Source organism: Corylus avellana, chromosome 3, assembly GCF_965113065.1.
Source record: "Corylus avellana chromosome 3, dhCorAvel1.hap1.2, whole genome shotgun sequence".
In the NCBI taxonomy this organism is placed as follows: domain Eukaryota; kingdom Viridiplantae; phylum Streptophyta; class Magnoliopsida; order Fagales; family Betulaceae; genus Corylus; species Corylus avellana.
Window position 1 is genome coordinate 30,626,143 of NC_142492.1, and position 23,344 is coordinate 30,649,486.

The 23,344-nt window shown below is 36.6% G+C and overlaps 3 protein-coding genes across 5 annotated transcripts; 1 reads left to right on the forward strand and 2 right to left on the reverse strand.

Annotated features, from left to right (window-relative positions):
• Positions 1–168: 168 nt before the first annotated feature.
• Positions 169–3,674, forward strand: LOC132175944 (COBRA-like protein 4). Of its 2 annotated transcripts, XM_059588041.2 has the most exons (7): positions 169–381; positions 466–545; positions 1,430–1,726; positions 1,837–1,996; positions 2,084–2,231; positions 2,578–2,855; positions 3,164–3,674. In XM_059588041.2, exons 1-7 carry the CDS (start codon positions 237–239, stop codon positions 3,445–3,447), a joined length of 1,392 nt encoding a protein of 463 aa, XP_059444024.2. In that variant the 5' UTR covers positions 169–236; the 3' UTR covers positions 3,448–3,674. The 2 variants fall into 2 exon arrangements, with proteins under 2 accessions (XP_059444024.2, XP_088371133.1); XM_088515007.1 differs by having other exon boundaries at positions 169–545.
• On the reverse strand, positions 3,621–7,259 carry LOC132175945 (protein COBRA). The gene is made up of 6 exons (XM_059588042.2): positions 6,989–7,259; positions 6,228–6,307; positions 5,154–5,610; positions 4,824–4,983; positions 4,395–4,672; positions 3,621–4,300 (listed from the first exon to the last, which is right to left on the reverse strand). Exons 1-6 carry the CDS (start codon positions 7,089–7,091, stop codon positions 4,008–4,010), a joined length of 1,371 nt encoding a protein of 456 aa, XP_059444025.2. The 5' UTR covers positions 7,092–7,259; the 3' UTR covers positions 3,621–4,007.
• A 5,515-nt stretch (positions 7,260–12,774) lies between these two features.
• On the reverse strand, positions 12,775–18,534 carry COBL5 (COBRA-like protein 5 precursor). 2 transcript variants are annotated; one of them, XM_059588043.2, is made up of 5 exons: positions 18,288–18,534; positions 17,550–17,620; positions 16,466–16,904; positions 16,206–16,294; positions 12,775–13,053 (listed from the first exon to the last, which is right to left on the reverse strand). In XM_059588043.2, the coding sequence occupies exons 1-4, from the start codon at positions 18,388–18,390 to the stop codon at positions 16,206–16,208; spliced, it is 702 nt and encodes a 233-aa protein (XP_059444026.2). In that variant the 5' UTR covers positions 18,391–18,534; the 3' UTR covers positions 12,775–13,053. The 2 variants fall into 2 exon arrangements, with proteins under 2 accessions (XP_059444026.2, XP_059444027.2); XM_059588044.2 differs by lacking the exon at positions 12,775–13,053 and adding an exon at positions 13,062–15,964.
• Positions 18,535–23,344: the final 4,810 nt, after the last annotated feature.

The following is a 23,344-nucleotide window of genomic DNA, read 5'->3' on the forward strand; positions in this document are numbered from 1 at the left end:
ATCATTCCTTGCTATATTCTTGCTTCAAGATGCAGAAACTAAAAAAAAAAAAAAAAAAAAAAAAATGAAAAGATGAGATTAAAATATCACAGGGAAGCACCTAACAACCAGTAGGTGAGACATCTTGAGGCATTGGCTTCCAATTATTAATACCTCTTTTCCTTTTTTAACACATGGCCGCCACAAAATACTTGTGTAATTTGTGGAGGAGTCTGTGAGCTGGTGAACTTCAGACCATGGAATTCAAGAATCAAGCCAATCCAGCTCAGGAAAATCTCCATGAGAGCAAAGAGTGTTACCAAAGATGGCGGTGCTACTTGGTTCCGGAGCTGAAGTTCTACCTCATGGCTATTCTATATGTCATGATGTTCTCCCATGCAGGTAAATACACTCTTGCTCCTTTTCTGCTGATAGCTTCATTTGAGTATTTGTTTCATTTTTGCTTCGGTTTTTGTGTGATTCTAGTGGCATATGATCCGTTGGATCCAACTGGAAACATAACGATCAAATGGGATGTAATGTCTTGGACAGCAGATGGTTATGTGGTGAGTGTTATATCAATTTGAGAATTTTGTTCATGACTGCCAGATTTTAACACTATGATAATGACTGACGTAGCGGAAGCGATAGAAGTGAATGAAAAGCTGAGTTTTCAGTTCACAAATCAACACGCACGCCGATGATGAAAGACTGATATTCTATTAATCTCAAAATCAGGAGAAACACTCGAGAACGCCATCGAGCACTCAAATCTAGAACTATCGAGCATCAATTGAAGGATCATTGCTTGAGATGTGGACGAGCGCTGCTCGAGCACTCTGTTCTGGAAGACCACCGCTCGAGTGGTGGTCTAGCAGGCCTCGAGTGGTCCTCTCAGGTAGAGAGAGGACCACTACTCATGCAGTGGTCTAGCGGGCCTTGAGCGGTCATCCGATGTAGAGGCCGCTCGAGCACTATATCGAGTGCACTCAAATATGTGCTCTCCGGCTGTACTGCATCAAATAACTAAGCAGCAAGTCCATATGGTTGCCGATAAGAATCTTAATTGATATACGACATGACTTGTAATTTTTTTCTTTTCTTTTTTCCTGTAAAACATCTCAATTTCTGTAGCTGACTTATCCAACTTTCACTTCCGACCCTATTTACCAAAAGGTAAAACCATCAAATTATTAGTTCATGCCAGCAATTAACTTTAACCCACCACAAGAACATACTGCTCTAAAATATTCAATTTGGAAAAAAGTTCATTCCCTTTTCATATGCCAAAAATCAAAGGGAGAGAATGAAAACCAATATAAGAGATAATATAGAAAGCATCGAATATTTCTTTTCATGGAAATTATAATCATCATCATATACTTTTACTTGTCAATGAATTTTTTTTTTTTTGATAAGTAAAAAAACACTTGTCAATGAATTATACCAGGCTGCAGTGACAATGAACAACTTTCAAATGTATCGGGGCATCATGAGCCCCGGGTGGACTCTAGGATGGAATTGGGCTAAGAAAGAAGTAATCTGGACGATGGTAGGATCTCAAACCACAGAGCAAGGTGACTGCTCCAAGTTCAAAGGAGGCGTACCTCACTGCTGCAAGAGGAATCCCATAGTAGTTGACTTTCTCCCTGGAGTTCCTTACAATCAACAGTTCTCCAACTGCTGCAAGGGCGGTGTGTTGGCAGGTTGGGCACAAGATCCTACAAGTTCTGTTTCTGCGTTTCAGGTTGTTAAATTACTACTTATCCCAAAAGCTTAAGCTAATAAGATTTAATTCATATTCTAATACAAATGAGAATGGATGAATTTAATCATTTAATTTATATTCTAATACAGGTGAGTGTTGGGCTCGCTGGAACTTCTAATAAAACAGTGAAGCTGCCCAAGAACTTCACCTTGCTTGGTCCGGGTCCAGGGTACACTTGTGGACCTGCAAAGATCGTGCCATCCACGGTCTTTCTCACGCCTGATCGCAGGCGGAAAACTCAAGCGCTTAGTGAGTTGTATTTCTTCAGTCTTTTGGATATATATCTTGTTAAACAGATAAATCTGATCATATTAATGAAATGATTTTTGTATGCAGTGACATGGAATGTTACATGCACTTATTCACAGTTTCTTGCCTCTAAGAATCCTAGTTGCTGTGTTTCCTTTTCATCCTTCTACAATGATTCAATCACCCCTTGTCCATCTTGTGCTTGTGGTTGCCAGAACAAAAAAAATTGTATCAGGTGAGCTTCCCATTACTTCATCAGCATGACAGCATGCATACATATGCATACATGTAGTCATAGATGGACTACATTTAATCTTACATGATAGCATGAGAGCATGTAAGCTTACTGCATCATGTTTTACATGCATACATATACATATACATACATGACTGCATGTAATAGTCCCATTACATGAGTGCTCTGCGCTCGAGTGGGCCTCGAGTGGTCCTTCCTGGTGAGGCCACTCGACCGCTATATCAAGCGATGTTCGTGCTCTCAAGCATGCATACATATGCATACATGTAGACGAACAGTAACTGGAGTGCACGTTAACAAACATTTCTGATGTATTTTGAAACAGGAGCGATTCAAAGCTGTTACACAAGGCAGGGATAAACACTCCAAAGAAGGACAATACACCATTGCTGCAGTGCACACATCATATGTGCCCTATACGGGTGCACTGGCATGTGAAGCTCAACTATAAGGACTATTGGCGTGTGAAGGTTGCCATTACTAATTTCAACTACCGGATGAACTACACACAGTGGTCACTTGTGGCGCAGCATCCCAATCTCAACAATGTCACCCAAGTCTTTAGTTTTGACTACAAGCCTCTTGTCCCCTATGAATCCATAAGTGGGTGCCCACACACATACTTAAATTGTTACACAAACACAATGCCTGTTTAGTTTTAGAAAAATGCTACACGAATTATCTCTTTTATATACTCTCAAGTGCTTACTCCTTAACGTGACAGTTGTAAAAAGATAGTACGCAAATGAAATTAAAAAATGTTGTAGTGGAAAGCTGATATGGCAACTAACACATTAAGAAGTAAGCACTTGAGAGTGTAAGTGAAGTTCGTGTAGCGTTTCTCTTAGTTTTATGGTATTATGAGATTTAAGTTCTGACTAACATTTATAATGTTTGACTTGCGGTTGCAGATGATACTGGTATGTTCTATGGCATGAAATTCTACAATGACCTGCTGATGGAAGCTGGGCCCCAAGGAAATGTCCAGTCTGAACTGCTTATGCAGAAGAACAAGGACACATTTACATTCAAGAACGGATGGGCATTTCCTCGGAAAGTCTACTTCAATGGCGACGAATGTAAGCTTCCCCCACCTGACACATACCCATTTCTACCAAACTCTGCTTATGCAAAGCCAGTCGCAATTTCAACTCTAGCAGCCTCCCTGTTCTTGTTAGCATTGGCCATATGGTGATCACTAGTTTATGGGGGCATCGATGCTTTCCTGAAATTTTTAATTGAGTCTCGACCATCACTTATAACAGGTACATATATCACACATTTTAGTGCAGATCTTTTTCTTTCATGTAACATAAGAGTTGATCATGTATTTGGAATTTGGTAATGAAAATGGAGAGCAGCAAGGTATGAGAAATCGAGCGAAATCATATATCAACTATGATATCTTCATCAAATTCCTTATTTTACAATGCTGAGAACATATTTTTGTGCATATGCAAACAACCACGCCAAATGTATAATATAAATGATGGTACAATACAGCAGCTAAATCTACACAAAAATGGTAGTAAAAGACTAATCCCTAATAAATAAAACGGATGACACAGCACACTTTTGCAGTGAGAAGCAATAGTGCACCTGAACCCCCACTTGTCTTTGCTTGAACTTGTAGCCCCAAACTCATTCAGCCTCATCAGCTGGACTGCCATAAACTTTGCTGCAATCCCAACCCTTTGGAAAATTCTAGAGTGTTCTAGAACAACCGATAGTGTTTTTAGTTTTCGCCATAACACTCTACGCAAAAGCCAACAAGAATACGAAAGATGCCAAGATGGTAAAGGCTGGACGAAGCAGGGAGGTAATTGGTTTGGAACCCGCATTTGGCAACCATGGGTAGGCATCTGGAGGCGGCATCACACAGTTATCACCATTGAAATAAACCCTTCGTGGGAAAGCCCATCCCTTTTCAAAAGTAAAAGTTGATTGGTCCTTGCGGAATAGGAGCTCCGACTGCACATTCCCAAGAGGGCCGGCTTGGGTGAGCAAATCATTGTAAAACTTGACTCCCCATAACATGGCAGTATCATCTGCAAAACCAAAAGCCATGTTCAGAAAAAGATTATATAATGATTGATGCAGGGGCTACTTCATACAACTAAATTTTGGAGAAATGTAACTTACTTAAGCCAGCATAAGGAGTTAAGGGCTTGTACTGAAAGCTGAAAAGCTGGGTTAGATTATCAAAGTTGGGGTGTTGCACAACAAGATTCCATTGTGTGTAGTTCATTCTGTAATTGAAATTGTTGATTGTAACCTTCACCCGCCAGTAATCCTTGTAATTGAGTTTAACATGCCAATGGACTCGGATAGGACACATATGGCTGGTGCACTGGACCAGAGGCGCATTAGTAGATTTTCCTGGACCAGCTACTGCTGAAGCTAAATATGGAGACTCTGGACTATTAAAAGGTCAAAAAAAAAATTAAAAAAAAAAAAAAGATCAATAATTAGCAAAACATGGAGAAATTGTGGAAGAGAAAGAAAAAAAATAAGAATGTGAGAGAAAAAGCAGTTTGGGAAGCGCAACACAAAGATAAATAAGAGACTTACTCGACGCAGCTCCCAGGATTTGTTATATTGTTTTGACAGCCACAGGTGCAGGTTGGGCAATTTACTATTGTGTCATTATAGAAGGAGGAGAGAGAAACACAACAGGTGGGTGTCTTCTGAGCAAGGAATTGTGAATATGTGCAAGTAATATTCCAGGTCACTGCCACAAGAGATACAGGGCAAGGTAAGGTAAATATTGTTCAATATTTTTGCCATAGCCAAAATTGTTAAAACCATAAAAATTAAATGAGAGATATTTGATTGCAATTATGTGTTAAACCAATCCAGCAAGAGATGCATGCAGTTATAAGCCTTTAGCAAGTAACTTACTCAAAGCTTGAGTGACTCTCCTTTTATCTGCTGTCACAAATTTACTTGGCCTCACAATCTTTGCCGGCCCACAAGTATATCCGGGCCCTGGTGCTCTTAGGGTGAAGTTTTTAGGTAATCTGACAGTTTTGTTAGTTGTTCCTGCAGCACCCACACTGACCTGGAATGAGCTTGCTGCATTGGCTGGGTCCTGGACCCATGAGTTCAGTACTCCCCCTTTGCAGCAATTAGCAATCTGCTGGTTGTATGGAGTTCCGGGCAATAAATCCACAACCGTTGGATCCTTCCTACAGCAATGTGGAATGTTCCCTTTAAATCTCGAACAATCCCCTTGATCTGTTGTTTGTGCACCGACCATGCTCCAAATGACTTCTTTCTTAGCCCATGTCCACCCCAATGTCCAACCTGGTGCTTGAATATGGCGATATTGTTGGAAGTTATACATAGTAACAACAGCCTGCACAACCCAAAAAGTGAAACATATTGTTGTAAATTCCAAATCGAAAAGTAGAGAGGTTAGAAAAAAATTACGATCCCACATTGAGAAAACAAAAAAAGAGTAATGAATTGTAATTGGAGCTTTATATATAAGAATTGGTAGGGATTTGGTGGTTCCAGCTCAAGTGGAAGCTTTGGCTCATAGTGGTCCTCCCATAAAGGGGACTTTTGCAGTATTTCTTTTGAGTATGAGAACACCATTGAGTGTTTAAGGTCTTCCTACAAAGAGGAATAGTGTGGTAATTCTTTTGAGTGTGAAAATCATTGGATGTATTGGGTTTATGGTGTTTACAAGGATTTTGGTTGGCATTCCCTATAAATGTAGACTTGAGTTGGACAAATCACAATAAAATTTACTGCCTAGTCAGGAAATTTTTAATTAATTGTTTATGTACTGTGCTTCCGCTAGGCCAAACTCTAACGAACCAGTATTATACTTCATTATTCAAGAAGGAAAATAAATTTCTTAATATTATTGGAAAAAAATTTCAAGGAAATGGATATGATCTCTTGAAGCAATAGCTTGAATATAGCTAATAACAAATAAATAAATATTATACAGTGCATACTACTTACAACATAGCCATCCGGCGTCCAGCTCATTACATCCCATTTAATTGTGATATTTCCAGTTGGATCAAGTGCATCATAGGCTTCTGCAGAAACATCAAGGAAACAAAGCTGAAAACTTGAATTTTTAAGGAGTCTCTACATAGAAAATTTCATACTTTATACCAACTCAATTTCCTTTCAGCAAAAATTTATAGCTTCAACCCATGTGGATCATTGTGGTTTTCTGTTTTTGCTATTTATAATATGGCAACAGAGCATTAAAACAAAAACTGACTTCCGTATCTTGTTTATCCTCCAGATATTAAAGACCAATGCATTCCCTAGTCCAATTAACTGATCAAACACATAAGAACTCTGTTTTTCTTAGGGTGAAATAGACTTCAACTCCATAAACTCAGGATTTAACTTCTGTTAAATCGATGAAAAAAGAGTTAAAATAAGAATGTCAAAATATTCACCACAGATAATACCCATGATTTAGTCCAATCAAATTTTACAAGCCCAGGAAGCAACAATAAAATTAAACCCTCATTTCTTACTTCTCCCCAAATTCTATGAACAAAACGAAGACCTTTCAAATCCCACCACCACCACAAGTTTTCTCTACCAGTCAATCAATTATACTAAATAGCCAAATTCCAGGAAAAATGGGACAGATCTCCGGTAGCTAACCAATACCCAGAAACAGAAAACAAGAATTACAGCTTCAAGACACTAAATTCGTGAACGTGGACAAGAAAGCAAGCATCTTGGGGGGCACTTACCTGTAGAAGTAAAAGTGGAGCAAAAAGCCAACAGCACAAGCAGAACAGCAAAGCTGCTGCGCATTGTAATGGATCCAGAGGCTGAGGAGGAGAGAAAACCCATATCTTGGTGATGATGAAGTTATTGAATGTGATGTTAAAGCTCAGGCCTTGCCCAAGATCTGCACAGCAAATGGACTAAGAGAGAGAGAGAGAGAGAGTTTGTGGAAGTGAGGGGTGTTCTTCTCTGTTCCAGATGGGAAGTGAGCTTTTTTAACTTAAAGTGGACTTAGTAAAGTCCTCTGTAGTAATCACTGTTTTGGCGACACATCCAGTTAATGTGTTGAAGCACAATGTTGTATTACAATTATACCCTTTATCAGTTAACTGAAATCGATCATTTTTAAATTCATTATTTTATTAAAAAGAATAAAAACAATGGATGGATTTTTGGGCTTAATTATGATCCAGCTTCCAGTTGTTGAGAATTAGATCGATCATCCTAAATAATCACCAACCCAATCATCTACATCGCCATATAAAATCATTAATGCTATTTTTAGCACCTAATATATATATATATATATATATATATATATATATATAATCTTTTGTATTTTATTCAAAATAAGATTTAGAGCATAACTAGAACATAACGTTCTTACATAATATAACCCAAAACTATGTTAATATAACGTCATAGATATAATTAGTAAAATCTCATAATCAAAAACTATTTATGACAGTAGTCTTTACTAATCCATGCACTACTTTTTTATGGGCATATCTGTTTCAGCTTTTAAAAGCAGATTAATTCTAAGGCACGTACATAACATAGCCCAAAGCTATTTATCATATTCATGTTACATTGATTGATATGACGTGTTTTAAGTAATTTAGATTTTATTTTTTAAAAATAATTGACATTATAAGTCATTTAAAGCACGTTATATCAGCATATAAATATGATAAATGTTTATGATGTATATCATTATTTTTCATACAGAAAGTAGAAAAACAAAAAAATTTACAAAGAGCATACAATTGTTTGTAAAAATATGTTTTAAGAATGGTGTAGTTTTACTTCATCAAGATTCATAAAGTTATTTGCAAATATATGGAGATGGGTAGGGATAATTTGGGAAAGGGAAGAATATATGTGCCATGTTGGTAATAAAATAATAAATAAAATACCATGGAAAAAAATGGCCCTATGAAGAAGACAGTAGACAGCAAAGGCCGTGGACCACAAGGCATCCCTTCTCTTATTCCATCTGTGTCGGTGGAGAACTTGTGAAATGGGGATTTTTGGAATTATTTATATTTTATTGACCAAGTATTTGGCCCCTCTTTCCCACCAAATTTGCTACCATTTTTATTTTATTTATATTTTGTTTTTTATTAACCATGTTTTTGTGTATGGGACTAATCCTATTCCTGCCGACAATCATATGAGTCGTTCATAATTAAACAAATTTTGTCAAATCCTTGTATTTGTCTTCTAAACCCAATGAAAGGTGGTTTAAATTAAGTGGCTTTGAAAAAGTCCTGACCCCCTAACTTCTTACATTATTTATAATATAAATTTTTTTTTTTAATAATTAAGGCTCAGTTTGTTTAGATTTTGTATAATTAAGGTTTTATTTGTTTTGACGAAAAATATTTTTCGCCAAAAAATATTTTCTTGAAAATTATTTCCTTGAAAACTTTTTTCGGGTGCCAATGGTGTCCTGACGGGTCCTGTTCGGGTCCTGATCGGTTTCGGCGAGTCCTGGCGGTGTCCCGTCTATTTGGGTCCCGACTGTGTTCCGACGGGGTCCCAACCGTATTCTAATGGGGTCCTAGCAACGTCATGGCTTAATTTGTTGATTTTAAAATAAGAAGCTCAAACTTGAAAAATAGTTTACAATTTTCAAAAATATAAATCATTTTACAAAAATTAAAGAAGAATTTTCGGTTAAACCGAAAATATTTTTCGTTGAGTATTATTTTCCGTCGCACCAAACACTGAAAAATACAAAAATACAAAAATAAAAAATAAAAATTATTTTATGCCGAAACAAGTAGAATCCAAATATTTTGCGAAGCCATTAGAATTGCAATTTTCTTTTTTCTAAGTAATTAGCTTGAGCTTATAATGGCAATAAAGATTTGATATATTTGGAACACACTGCTCGAGACTCTTAACAGAGTTCTTTTGCACCTATATTTCACTTCATGCAATCCTTGGAGAGGCCCAAAATCTTTTTGGAACCATTGCTTACTGTTACTATTTGTATTTGTGTTTTTCTTCATATTGTTTTTTCCGTTTGGGTCTTGTTGTTAGGGAATTCACCTCGCTTTATTTGTTTGTTCCACTACAACCCTTTTTCCATTATTGAATAAAAAAATAATAATAAATAAAAAAAAGGAATAATTTGGTTTGTAGCATGACCCAGTTCTAACAGCAGCCAATATCTTGCATGGAAGGAATCAGGGAAAGCACATGCTACCATGTGGTTTTTTTCCTTAAAAAGAAAAAAAAAAATAGCAATTCCTTGAAATTCAAATACTTGATCCAGCTTCACAAACTTGGTCCCTGATTTTTCTCTTTCTCTTTTCCCCATTATTTCTTTTATATTGAGATTAATTGTCATTTTATCCGCATCATTATCTTCTTCATAGCTTTTTACAATTTCACTCCATTGTTTCCCGTTATCAGCTCGCGAACCTTTTTACAAAGTCACATTTCGTAGAGCATTTTCGCGATCTAATATCCAATTCAAATTGATCTCTCACAATTCACCTTGAATTTGAGGAGGGTTCTTATAAATATTGTACGTGTATTATTATTGTACTAAATTGTATTACTATTGTACTAGTATGTTTATTAGTAACATAAATAAATACAGCCAAGTTTGGCTTATTTGTGGTGAGCTTATAATAATTAATCAATGTGACGTATCAACTATTTGGTTACAGCTGTATTCTTGGAATATGATCATGCAAGCTGGGCATTCAAATTATTGTCAAAAATACAACATCTGATTGCAACAACTTAACTACTCTTAAAACATTTAAATACCTTCCAATCTGCAAATTGCTCAAGCACACGAGTGTTTCTCCAATACATTAATTATCATTTTTAATGCATGATCATGACCTTATCACTTACATATTTCTATTGATATATTATTCCAATTTTGGCTCATTTATTTGCTTCTTTTTTTTTTTTTTTGACATGTTCGCGCAAAAAGAGGAGGGGGATTCGAACTAGTAATCTCCGCTTCATTAAGCGTGGTCCCAGCCGATTAAGCTACCTCTTGAGACTTTGACTCATTTATTTGCTTTATCTATTGTGCATTCAACTTATATGTGATCAATTGTTGATCTTTATCTCAAAATCAACTTTATTACCATCGGCTTTAATTTTTTATTTTTTTGAAAAAAAAATTAAATATACTTAATTCCTTTAAACTATCATTTATTTTCAAAAAAAAAAAAGCCCTAACAACATATGGACTTTATAACCTGACCAAAAATAGCATGTTATCCCCAAGTAGTATAGTGCAATCTCTAAATCATAGTACCTTTGTAGAACTATTATTAAGCAACAAGCTTTATAGCCTTACAATTAAGAGTTCTACAAACATACTATTTACTTAGAGATAGCATCCTACTATTTAGGGAAAACATTATATCCCTTCATTCTCTACTGCTTAAATTCTAATATAAATATTCCTCCAATTAGACTTAACAGAATCTCTATTTTTATGCTTTCCTATTCTAGAGCTTGAAATATTATTATTTTTTTTAAAAAAAAAGAAAAACTAAAAAAAAAAAGAAAAGAAAATGCTTTAGAGGTCCCTAAAGTATAAGTCTTTATTAAATCTCTGAATATGGTTTAAATTTTCTCAATTTACTCTGTAAGGTTAGAACCGTTATGGCGTTATCAAATAAAACTTTTTGTTTATCTTCCGATAAATTTGTAACAGCAAGGCTAGTTGGGGGCCCTTTTCAATTTGGGTCCGAGTTCGTAATAAATCTGAAGAATCAAGCACAGGACTCTTGGCAATCTAGTGATTTACTTTCTAAGATTATAATCATTATTAAATAGAACTTTTTGCTTACCTTCCATTAAATTTTTAACAGCACTACTAGTTAGGGGCCTTTGTCAATTTGGGCCCAGGTTCGCAATAAATAAGGAGAATCAAGCCCAGCACTCATGGCAACCTAGTGAAGTGACAGCTACCAAGGCCTTTTCTTGCAACCAAAATAATGGGAAAGTGATTAATAGGAATAGTTTTTACTGACAATGACATATTGTAACGATATGTGAAAGTCAATTAATTAGTAATTGACTTCATGGTTCGCTTTTCAACCTTGTCCCTTATAGAACAAGACTTAGAGATCATAACCTCTCTTAAGAGAGCAAGGGCGGAAGGAGGGAGGTCGAGACTGGTCAAATGCCCAAAAATTTTCCTTACCTAGGTAAAAAATCCTCCAGATGTCCTGGTTGCCCACGCTCAACCACGCATAAAGAGCAATTGACACCCACTTATCACACATCTAAAGGCAAACAACTCAAGAGGCTAGAATGTTTTGAATTTTTTCTGTCATAGTTTGTACCTTTAAGCTTTAGGTTTAGATCATAGGGAAAGAAAGAAGATGATTGCAATTGACACAAATACCCTTTTATTAAACACACCATTTCATTAAGTTTTATTGTTTGACCTTTTTTATACCACATGCACGTTGGCTAACTCTTTTTTATTTTTTATTTTGAAACTGTACAGTTTTTTTTTTTTTTTACATATCCGCACATATCCGCACAAGATGGAAGAAGGGAATTCGAACTAGTGACTTCTGCTTTATTAAACGTGGTTTCAACCAATTAAACAACCTCTTGAGAACAAAAACTGCACAGTTTGTTTGACTCTTTATAATCCCACCATTTTTACTTATTACGTGGGGGTTAAAAAAAAAAAAAAAAAAAAAAAAAAGCGCCTCACTATCTTTCTTTCTTTTAACCGGCGGTAGATTTGGTTGAGAAACCAAATTCCAAAAGGTTTTCAAGTCCAAACCAAACTTAAGGCAACGTTAATTGCTGAAAAACAAACATCACTTTAAAACCAAAAGCTGAGGTTCAATCTGGCAGAAAAGCTTTGACATTGACAGTAAAAATAGAAATTGTAAATTACGACATGGATTTCTACGAAACTCTGAAGTCGTTCTTTCATTAGGCTATTTTATTTCTTCAAGCTGTTCAACAATTCATATCAATTTTTTTTTATTTTATTTTTGATAATTTCTCTTTAAAAAAAAAAAATCAAGTACGTAATTCAACTTTTACATCTATTATGATTTAATATTTAGATTGCTAAATTAAATTAATTGTTTAGAAATATTTACAATTTTTAATTGTATGAAATATATAATTGTAGTTACTTAAGACTACAAAGAACAACAACAATTTCATTGAGCTTCAATCAAATTCTAAATGAGCTCATGTCAAGATATATATCATTGCATAAAAAAAACTTATCATTACCATCCTAGTGCTAGAGACCAAATCCAAAAACAATTGAATCAATTAACTATAGGCTTGATAAAAATAAATTGCAAGTTACATTTAAATATTTTAAACAATTATTAAATTTTGTTCAATTATTAAACTTTTCATTCATAATAATTTTTTTTAAAAAAAAAATCTTGAACCTCTTAATCAAAATCCGGGCTCTGCCAGTATAAGAGAGACTACAACGGAAGACTTTTAACCATAAGATAAAGATAGCAATAACTAAAAATCACAATCACAATAACCAAAGTAATAATAAAGCATCATAACATAGATAGACCATCAAATGTACTAGTCAAAGACCAATCATCAAATATTACAGACTATAAGTAATTGTTTTGGAATAACATCAGCGCATAAGCCTAAGTAAAGCTAACATGATAACAATCTTTATCATTTCTACGCGGATCGATCCTTTGTCGTCCCACATGGACTTGAGCCATACTGGGTCTAAGTCCTCAAAGATAACCTGTATCAGATCCTTTGCCACCACCAACTGGCTGCCCGAATTCATCTTCTGCTAGGCTAGCTAAACCGCGCAATTTATACATAATGGAGGAGAAAAATACAAGAATAAGTCTAAAGACTTAATGAGTAAAAATGCATATGGTACTTATATCATTTAATGATGAACTCCATTTGACAAATTATGTAGGAGTTCGGTATGACATCTATTCATGAATGCAGTATAAATACAATACATGTTATAATCATGTAAATCAATGATAGTTCAACTGTATGGTCTACCTGAGATATTACCATTATCAATAGGGTTGGCGTTGTCCTGGGGACCTGTAATATAATATCGGCACCCCGACCATTGTACGCTACCGTCCATAACACTAGCAGCTCAATCGAGTCCGACCTCGAGTGGCCGGCACTACTAATGATGTACGTCCTATAATGACCCGCCAATTAAGGCTGCGCTAGACACGAAATAACCATTTAATTTAAGGCGTATATATCACATCCACACCACATTTGACCATAGAGTTAACATGTATAGTAAGCTCATGGCCGTTATTCTACACGTACCGGTGTACCATGTCATACGATGCAATTAGTCATGTCTGTATTTTACATGCATACTCTTACAACCTCATCATATTCATTATCTTGTTAAGTATCACATTTTCACAAAATGTATAGTTCATAACATAGCAAAATGTATTTCATAAGACTTTTAAAAATACACGTTTGATACGCAAAAATAGTTGTGCAATGCGGGAGAAATAACAAGTATCTATGTAAGTTCGTACTCACCCAGGTCGTATAAATTCTCAAAAAATCCCTCCGGTGGTTTCAAGTTCTCCAAATCTATGAAAAAACCTAGTATTAGTCCTAAGTCCAAGCTAAAACGAACCTAGAACTTTGAAAACAGAGGCTTTTGAATGATTGGGCAAAATGGCATTCATCCAAAATGCTTCTGGGAGAACGTTCAGGCTTGAGGCCAAGCGTTCTGCCAGAGAGTTTCAAGTAGAACTCCACTTGGTCCAATGATCTCCTAAGCAGTCCTAAACTAGTTCTAAGGTTACAAAAGGATCTCTAATCCATCCTAACCCAAAATAGCGTCACCATGTAACAAGAAATACGCTAAATGATAAGGAAATGTTAAAACAAGATTAAGACCTATCCATCCAAATTTCTAACAACTAAGCTATTGTAAAATACAAGGCTAGCATAACAAGTTAAGAAAAACACTAGAGAGAGACGATTACCTCCACACAGCAAGAATCCTCAAGGAGATCCTCCTCCTTCTTAAAGAACACCAAAGAAATCTCTCAAAATCTCACAACAACACTCAAACAGAGTTTCTCTAGGGCTCAGAGGGCAGAATAGGTTGGTGAAAGGCGTTGGGAGGGGGTATTTATAGGGTAGGAAAAGCCGTAGACTCTGCAGGAGTTGGCGTGCAGTGCAACGAGCGTTCGGTACTATTGTGTCGAACGTTTGTGTACTGTTTACCCAATAGTTTTAGGGCTGCAGTCGTACGCTTGGGCAATATCCAGTGGTCAACCAAAAGTCAACAAACGTTCAGGTTGGTCCCCTACACGAGCGCTCGGTCAGAAACCCAAAACTTCCTAGAATACCTCTCCAGCTAATCCTAGTGACCCAAGAGTCCAATTAATTTTCTAGCCAAGCTATTTTAGCCGAATTAATTATTTTGGTCACTACACATATGCCAGATGGTGCGAAGATAAAGTATCCAACAATGCTATAATGCGTCAGTAGGTGTTCATGGGTGCTATGCTGCATCAGTAATGAGAGAAATACTTCATGCATTTTATCAAACCATATCCAAGATGGTAATATAAAACAAACAAATAGGAAATGAGGAAAGTAAAGAGTGATTAAGGGAGAATGGATGACCTAGTGTTTGCAGAACAGGATCAACTTTTTCTCGGTTCAACAATGAATAATTAATTCTCCAGTAGAAATGTGGGTGTTTACTAATGGGCACAATTTGAGCACTCACTTAGCATCTTTCTGAAACTCCCCCAAAAATTAATTGACTAAGGTAATTGACATAGAATGTTACTAGTAGTGCAACAAAATTAATTAACTGAAAGAATTACCTAAACCAGCACATATCAGAGTAAATTATAGCATAAAGCGAAAACATTGATTTGAGCTGAAAGACTAATTTCCTTAGTGTCATTTCCTAGTACAAACAGTGACAAGTATACAATACCATCTCAAATACATCTATACAAAAATGATATACATAAATTTGCCTTTACAAGCCATTTGCTTAGCATCTCCAATATTGCAAACAATTCTAATTTGCTCTCTTGAGACAACCCTGCTTAACTGTAAAACAAAGATGTTTTACAAGTGGAAAAGTGTAAGACCATGACTTAATAAATAAATCATTAACGGAACTTAGCCCATGCAGTGAGCCTGTTTTAATTTGAAATAATAAATAACATGGGCTCTTAGAAATATCATGAGTTTTGGATAAACTTGATGAGTGTTGTTTCTGTTATTACGCTATTAGAGATAAGTAGTATATTTCGTAAGTATTTAAGGCATAATTTTAGGTACAATACACAAAATATTTTAATGTAGAAAAATCATGCTCATAAAGAGTGCAATATATTAGTCATAATCATTTACAATCCATAACCGTTCCCACATGTCCTATATGTACATATAACCCTCTTACGAAAGGTTTGGGCGTCTTGTAGGACTTTTGGTAAGAATCCAATGCCCCGCAAGGTACGTAGCTAGCCATCGCTAGTGGCCCAATCGTGTCTGACCTCGAGTGATACATACTACGAGCGATGACCCAGGTTGTGACCGCCATTCATACATGGCCAAACTGGTCACTTAGGCCAATGGATCCAAGGCATCATAATCTATCATCTTTAAGCCATAGGGCCTAGTATGATCATATCTTTCTTTGTTGGAGCTAGAACTCTCCCAATTCATTACTGGAAGTACTTGAGTAACCACCATATGTACATAGTACGATACATCACAATACAAAAGATTTCAATTAAGAACATAAATTATTTTATAAATAAGCAGCGAATATAAATGCAATTTTGGAACATCATTTACAAGGCATTAGATTCACAACATAATTTTATAAAGGTCATAAGTATCAAAATGGACAGTTCATACATAAATATTCATATTGGATGACAAAGCATTTTGGTGTTTCCATAGGTGATTATTTACCTAGAACGCTTGGGTCCAGTCTTGGACATATGATAATTTACGCTTCTGAGCAAGGATATGTGAATATGTGCAAGTAATATTCCAGGTCACTGCCACAAGAGATACAGGGCAAGGTAAGGTAAATATTGTTCAATATTTTTGCCATAGCCAAAATTGTTAAAACCATAAAAAATTAAAAAAGAGATATTTGATTGCAATTATATGTTAAACCAATCCAGCAAGAGATGCATGCAGTTATAAGCCTTTAGCAAGTAACTTACTCAAAGCTTGAGTGACTCTCCTTTTATCTGCTGTCACAAATTTACTTGGTCGCACAATCTTTGCCGGCCCACAAGTATATCCATGCCCTGGTGCTCTTAGGGTGAAGTTTTTAGGTAATCTGACAGTTTTGTTAGTTGTTCCTGCATCACCCACACTGACCTGGAATGAGCTTGCTTCCCATGGGTTCAGTACTCCCCCTTTGCAGCAATTAGCAATCTGCTGGTTGTATGGAGTTCCGGGCAATAAATCCACAACCGTTGGATCCTTCCTACAGGAATGTGGAATGTTCCCTTTAAATCTCAAACAATCCCCTTGATCTGTTGTTTGTGCACCGACCATGCTCCAAATGACTTCTTTCTTAGCCCATGTCCACCCCAATGTCCAACCTGGCGCTTGAATATGGCGATATTGTTGGAAGTTATACATAGTAACAACAGCCTGCACAACCCAAAAAGTGAAACATATTGTTGTAAATCGTCTCAAATTCTAGTGAATTCCAAATCGAAAAGTAGAGAGGTTAGAAAAAAGTTACGATCCCACATTGAGAAAACAAAAAAAGAGTAATGAATTGTAATTGGAGCTTTATATATAAGAATTGGTAGGGATTTGGTGGTTCCAGCTCAAGTGGAAGCTTTGGCTCATAGTGGTTCTCCCATAAAGGGGACTTTTGCAGTATTTCTTTTGAGTATGAGAACACCATTGAGTGTTTAAGGTCTTCCTACAAAGAGGAATAGTGTGGTAATTCTTTTGAGTGTGAAAATCGTTGGATGTATTGGGTTTATGGTGTTTACAAGGATTTTGGTTGGCATTCCCTATAAATGTAGACTTGAGTTCGACAAATCACAATAAAATTTACTGCATAGTCAGGAAATTTTTAATTAATTGTTTATGTACTGTGCTTCCGCTAGGCCAAACTCTAACAAACCAGTATTATACTTCATTATTCAAGAAGGAAAATAAATTTCTTAATATTATTGGGAAAAAATTTCAAGGAAATGGGTATGATCTCTTGAAGCAATAGCTTGAATATAGCTAATAACAAATAAATAAATAAATAAATATTATACAGTGCATAAAACTTACAACATAGCCATCTGGCGTCCAGCTCATTACATCCCATTTAATTGTGATATTTCCAGTTGGATGATAGGCTTCTGCAGAAACATCAAGGAAACAAAGCTGAAAACTTGAATTCTTAAAGAGTCTCTACATAGAAAATTCATACTTTATACCAACTCAATTTCCTTTCAGCACAAATTTATAGCTTCAATCCATGTGGATCATTGTGGTTTTCTGTTTTTGCTATTTATAATATGGCAACAGAGCATTAAAACAGAAGTTGACTTCCGTATCTTGTTTATCCTCAAGATATTAAAGACCAATGCATTCCCTAGTCCAATTAAGTGATCAAACACGAGAACTCTGTTTTTCTTAGGGTGAAATAGATTTCAACTCCATAAACTCAGGATTTAACTTCTGTTAAATCGATGAAAAAAGAGTTAAAATAAGAATGTCAAAATATTCACCACAGATAATACCCAAGATTTAGTCCAATCAAACTTTACAAGCCCAGGAAGCAACAATAAAATTAAACACTCATTTCTTCACTTCTCCCCAAATTTTATGAACAAAACGAAGACCTTTTCAAATCCCAAGTTTTCTCTACCAGTCAATCAATTATAGTAAATAGTCAAAATCCAGGAAAAATGGGACAGATCTCTGGTAGCCAACCAACCCATAAATAGAAAACGAGAATTACAGCTTCAAGACACTAAATTCGTGAACATGGACAAGAAAGCAAGCATCTTGGGGGGCACTTACCTGTAGAAGTAAAAGTGGAGCAAAAAGCCAACAGCACAAGCATAACAGCAAAGCTGCTGCGCATTGTAATGGATCCAGAGGCTGAGGAGGAGAGAAAACCCATATCTTGGTGATGATGAAGTTATTGAATGTGATGTTAAAGCTCAGGCCTTGCCCAAGATCTGCACAGAAAATGGAGGAAGATAGAGGGAAAGACTCAAAAGAGAGAGAGTTGTGGAAGTGAGGGGTGTTCTTCTCTGTTTCACATGGGAAGTGAGCTTTTTTTTTAAATGTGTTGAAGAACAATATTGTATTACAATTATACCCTTTATCAGTTAACTGAAATGGAAGATTTACATTCATTATTTTATTAAAAAGAATAAAAACAATGGATGGATTTTGGGGTTTAATTATGATCCAGATTCCAGTTGTTGAGAATTAGATCCATCATCCTAAATAATCACCAACCCAATCAACTACATTGCCATATAAATTGTTCGGAAAAATATAAAATGGCCTCCTAAACTATCGATCAGTTACAATTTGGCTCTCTATTGTTCAAAATGTAATAAAGTAGCCCTATGAAGTTTCAAAAAATTTCAAATTGGCCACTCTATTAGTTAGCATTGTCAAATTGGACAGAAAATGAAATACGACGTCATTTTTTCAAGTTAAGTTACTAAAATGCCCTTGTGGGAAAAAATCAATTTAAAAAGGCCTCCAAAACGACGTCATTTTGCTTGAAAAAAAATTAATTAGAAAACAAATTGACATTAATTAAAAAATTAAAAAATAAATAAATAAAAAAGGCCACCCCATATGTGACGTCCCATATTGCCTGAGCATGGAAAAGATGATGTGTTGATATGAAATATACTCTCTCTAAATGGTATGAGGCCTTTTGGAGGTAAACCCAATAATAAAATCGTGTGGGCTTGGCCCAAAGCGGACAATATCTGTAACATCCTTACTCCAAATGGTATGATCTTGTCCGCTTTGGGCCAAGCCCGCACAATTTTATTATTGGATTTACCCCCAAAATGCCTCATACCATTTAAAGAGAGTATATTTCATATAAACACATCATTTTTTCTAAGCCCAGGTAATATGAGACGTCACAATCACCCTCTTTTAGGACTCAGCGTCCTCGCTGGTGAACTTTATGGGGCTTGTGCACGTTCCCTCCATCTTAGGCTGGGCTATGTGTTGTGCAAAAATCTACCTAAATTAATAGATAAATAATTGTATGTTTTACCTGCAAGTGCACAATGTCAACATGATAGTATAGGGTGCAAGTACAGGATCATTCCCACGAGGATTGCTGAATTTATGTTTAAAAATAAATTCCTTAAGCAAAAGCAAAATAAAGATTGATTGTTGATGTGATGATAACAAAGGGTAGGGCTTTGATATCCACCTCTAATTATATTAAACTAGAATTTCAATATGCCAATGCTTTGATCAAGTTATGCATATTTAATGTTTGCCAACCTAAGGGTTAAACTCTAACGCCTTAAGCTATTGATTTCCCTAAGCAACGAATTAGCCACTTGGTACATGCTCTAATTCTTTTCTTTCCTAAAGGATTTAGCATGTCTATACTAAGTTGTTCTTTAGAAAAACATATGTTCTATGGAAATCGACAAACACACAAGGCCTAGGGCATGGATACATACTCCCGGTTCCCTATGTTGATTAACCCAAGAATCGCGGTGTGGATTCTTTTGTTACTTAAGTTAAACCTAGGACTCAGCCATCCAAATTGATCTAACTAACAAGTCCATACCACATGTACATGTTGATCAGGCATACACATATGAGGAATTCATGCAAGCAGGTATTAATCAAGTTAAATAGCACAACATGATCATCACAAGGCGCCAATATTGAAATATTAATTTAACATAACTAGGGCTTCAATTTAGCCCTACTAAATAAATTAGCTACACATAGAGTTGATGTTAAACATCTTCATAAAAGAAAAGAAAAGAAAAGAAAGAATAAACCCGAGATTTGACTTGAGAGCTCCTATTCTTCTCCCTTCTCCAAGCCTACCTATTCTAAAGGCTTAGGAGTCTATTTATAGGCTTTAGAAGTCCTTAGAAAAGTAGTAAACCTTAGGGTTTTCGCAGGGTTTCAGTCTTATTACAATTTGGAGTTTGAAAAACCCTAATATGGAAATAGGGACATTATAGCAGCCACTTGGAATGCCTCCTACGCACGGGTGCGCTCGATTGCAGCCCGTGTGCGCTCGATCGCACGTCTGCGATCGATGCCTCTTTTGCTTACGCTCGATCACTCCTGACCTGGCTCGTGCAGCATCTCCTCTGGTATTGCGCTCGATCGCAGTACCAGGAAGCTCCAATTTTCCCATATTCTCTTTTTGAGCCTAAATCACCCAGTTTTACTTCACTTTCTTCCAAAAGCCTGTAAAAACATCAAAAACACAAAAAAGAAGTAAAATGACCTAATTAACCAAAACCAAAGGATTAAAACATGTAAGATAAGGGTTGAAAATATGAATATTTTAGCGCTTATCACTATGGCTCTGATATCATATGTAACATTCCTGCTCCAAGTGATATGATATTGTAACACCTCGGTCCCATATTGAAAAGATGAGAAGAAGCTCACATAAAGTGGGTGGCTTATAAAGATAGTCATGGGTGCTAAGTCCCACATTGCCAAAACTGGGCTTTTTAATGAATTATAGAGAAGCTTCAAATTGACTAGTCCTTTTGGGGTGATAGTGCAGATGTGGCTAACGTTTTTCCCTAGGTCGTTACAAATGGTATCAAAGCCATTGCCCAGCCTAAGATCTGGGGAGCGTACAAAAGCCCATGAAAGTCGCTAGCGGGCACTCGCTGGGATGGACGCCAAGAATGGGCTAATCCCATGAAGGTCGCCAGCGGGGACACTGGGTCTTAAGAGGGGGTGATTGTGACATCCCACATAGCCTGAGTATGGAGATGAGGATGTGCTTAAATGTATATTACACCCTTAATGACAACAACGCGTTCTCCTAGCCTAGTGGTGGCTAGGGAGGAATAAAACCTTAAGGGATGCAAGGAGGTCGTGAGATCGATTCCTAGTAGGCGCCAAAGAGGACAATATTGTTGTGGAAAGGGCTTTACTACGCTGCTGTTGTGTATCTCTGATCCCAAACAACGTGTTTTAAAGCCGTAATAGTCATGATTCCATTAAAACTCCGCAGTTAAGCGTACTTCTGCTGGAGTAGTACCAGGATGGGTGACTTCCTGGGAAGTCTGATTTGGGGGAGCCAAAAGCGGACAATATTGTGTGTCATTGATGTGGGGTGACCTCCCTGCATGTGTCCTCATTTTATAACACTCTTTTCTCATTTCTTGTACTTCTTTAGGTACATCTTAGGGCAACATGCATGAGGGTTTATTATTATTTTCTCAAAATTCTCTTTATGAACATCAATATTTTCACAATGTTTCTTTTTCTCTAACTTGTCATTCATGCAGCATAATTCCATAATATAAACAAAATTGCATAAATAGCATGACATGATAATTTTTCTGGAAGGAATAGTAAATTCACTTACTGGGCCTCCTTTGGGCTCATCAGGTTTATTTCTTGTTTCAGGTGGTGATCAGGTTGCACTAGGAGGCCGGAATGGGGGCAGGCGTATTTAGGAATTCTTATGATTTCATATTAGTCAAGTTAATAAGTGCGTTGGCACAGTTTTCTTTCAGAGATTATCAAATTTATTTTAATAAGGATCTCTATCTCGTTGTGAGACATATTTATGTTAAACAAGAATATTTCAGTTTAGTTATTATTTCTGGACATGATATTCTAGACTTCCATGCATTCATTGCTATACTAGTATTGTTTAGTTGATAAACCTTATGGATCTTTGCGAGTAAGAAAAATTATTAACAAACCTAACCCTAACGGGCTGAGGATGTTACAATTTTGGTATCAAAGCCACCTAGTAATGTCAGGTCATGTGGTACTGGAGCACTGCATGACGTGACCCTGACGAGGACATCAGTAATTTAAAAGGGGGAGTTTGTAACACCCCGGTCCCATATTGGAAAGATGAAAAGAAGCTCATATAGAGTGGGTGGTTTATAAAGATAGTCATGGGTGCTAAATCCCACATTGCCTAGTTACTAGGTGAAACTGGGCTTTATAATGAATTCTAGGGAAGCTCCAAATTGACTTCTTTTAGGGTGATAGTGCAGATGTGGCTAGCGTTTTTTCCTACGTCGTTACACCATAGGCCTAGGGGTGGCTTGTCGACCACACCATAGGCCATGCGGATGGCCAGCGAGCCACCCTCTAACCATGGGCATGGCCGGCGAGCCACCCCCATGCCCAGCCACGCCCATAGGCCATGGGGGTGGCTCGCTGGCCACCCCCAAGCCTAGGGGTGGCTCGTCGGCCACCCAAAACGTTGTCGTTTTGCTTAAAAAAAATTAAAAATTAATTAGAAAAAAATTTGACATTAATTAAAAAATTAATAAAATAAAAAAAATAAAAAAGCCCCAACCACCAGGCCTGGGGGTGGCTCGCCGACCACCCAAAACGACGTCGTTTTGCTTGAAAAAAAAAAAAAAAAACTTAAAAAATTAATTAGAAAACAAATTGACATTAATTAAAAAAATTAATAAATATAAAAATAAAAACGCCCCCCATGGGGTGGTTGGGCAGCCACCCCACAAGCTTGGGGGTGGCTCGCCGGCCACCCAAAAAGACGTCGTTTTGCTTGAAATTTTTTTTTTTAAAAAAAACTTAAAAAATTAATTAGAAAACAAATTGACATTAATTAAAAAATTAATAAAAATAAAAATAAAAACGTGCCCCCATGGGGTGGCTGGGTGGCCACTCCACAGGCCTGTAAACAAATTGACATTAATTAAAAAATTAATAAAATAAAAAATAAAAACACCCCCCATGGGGTGGCTGGGTGGCCGCCCCACAAGCCTGGGGGTGGCTCACTGGCCACCCCACAGGATTGGGTGTGGCTGGGCGGCCACCCCACAGGCCATCCCCTCTCTCTTCCAATACTAAGAGTTGCTATCAAATAGAACTTTTTGTTTATC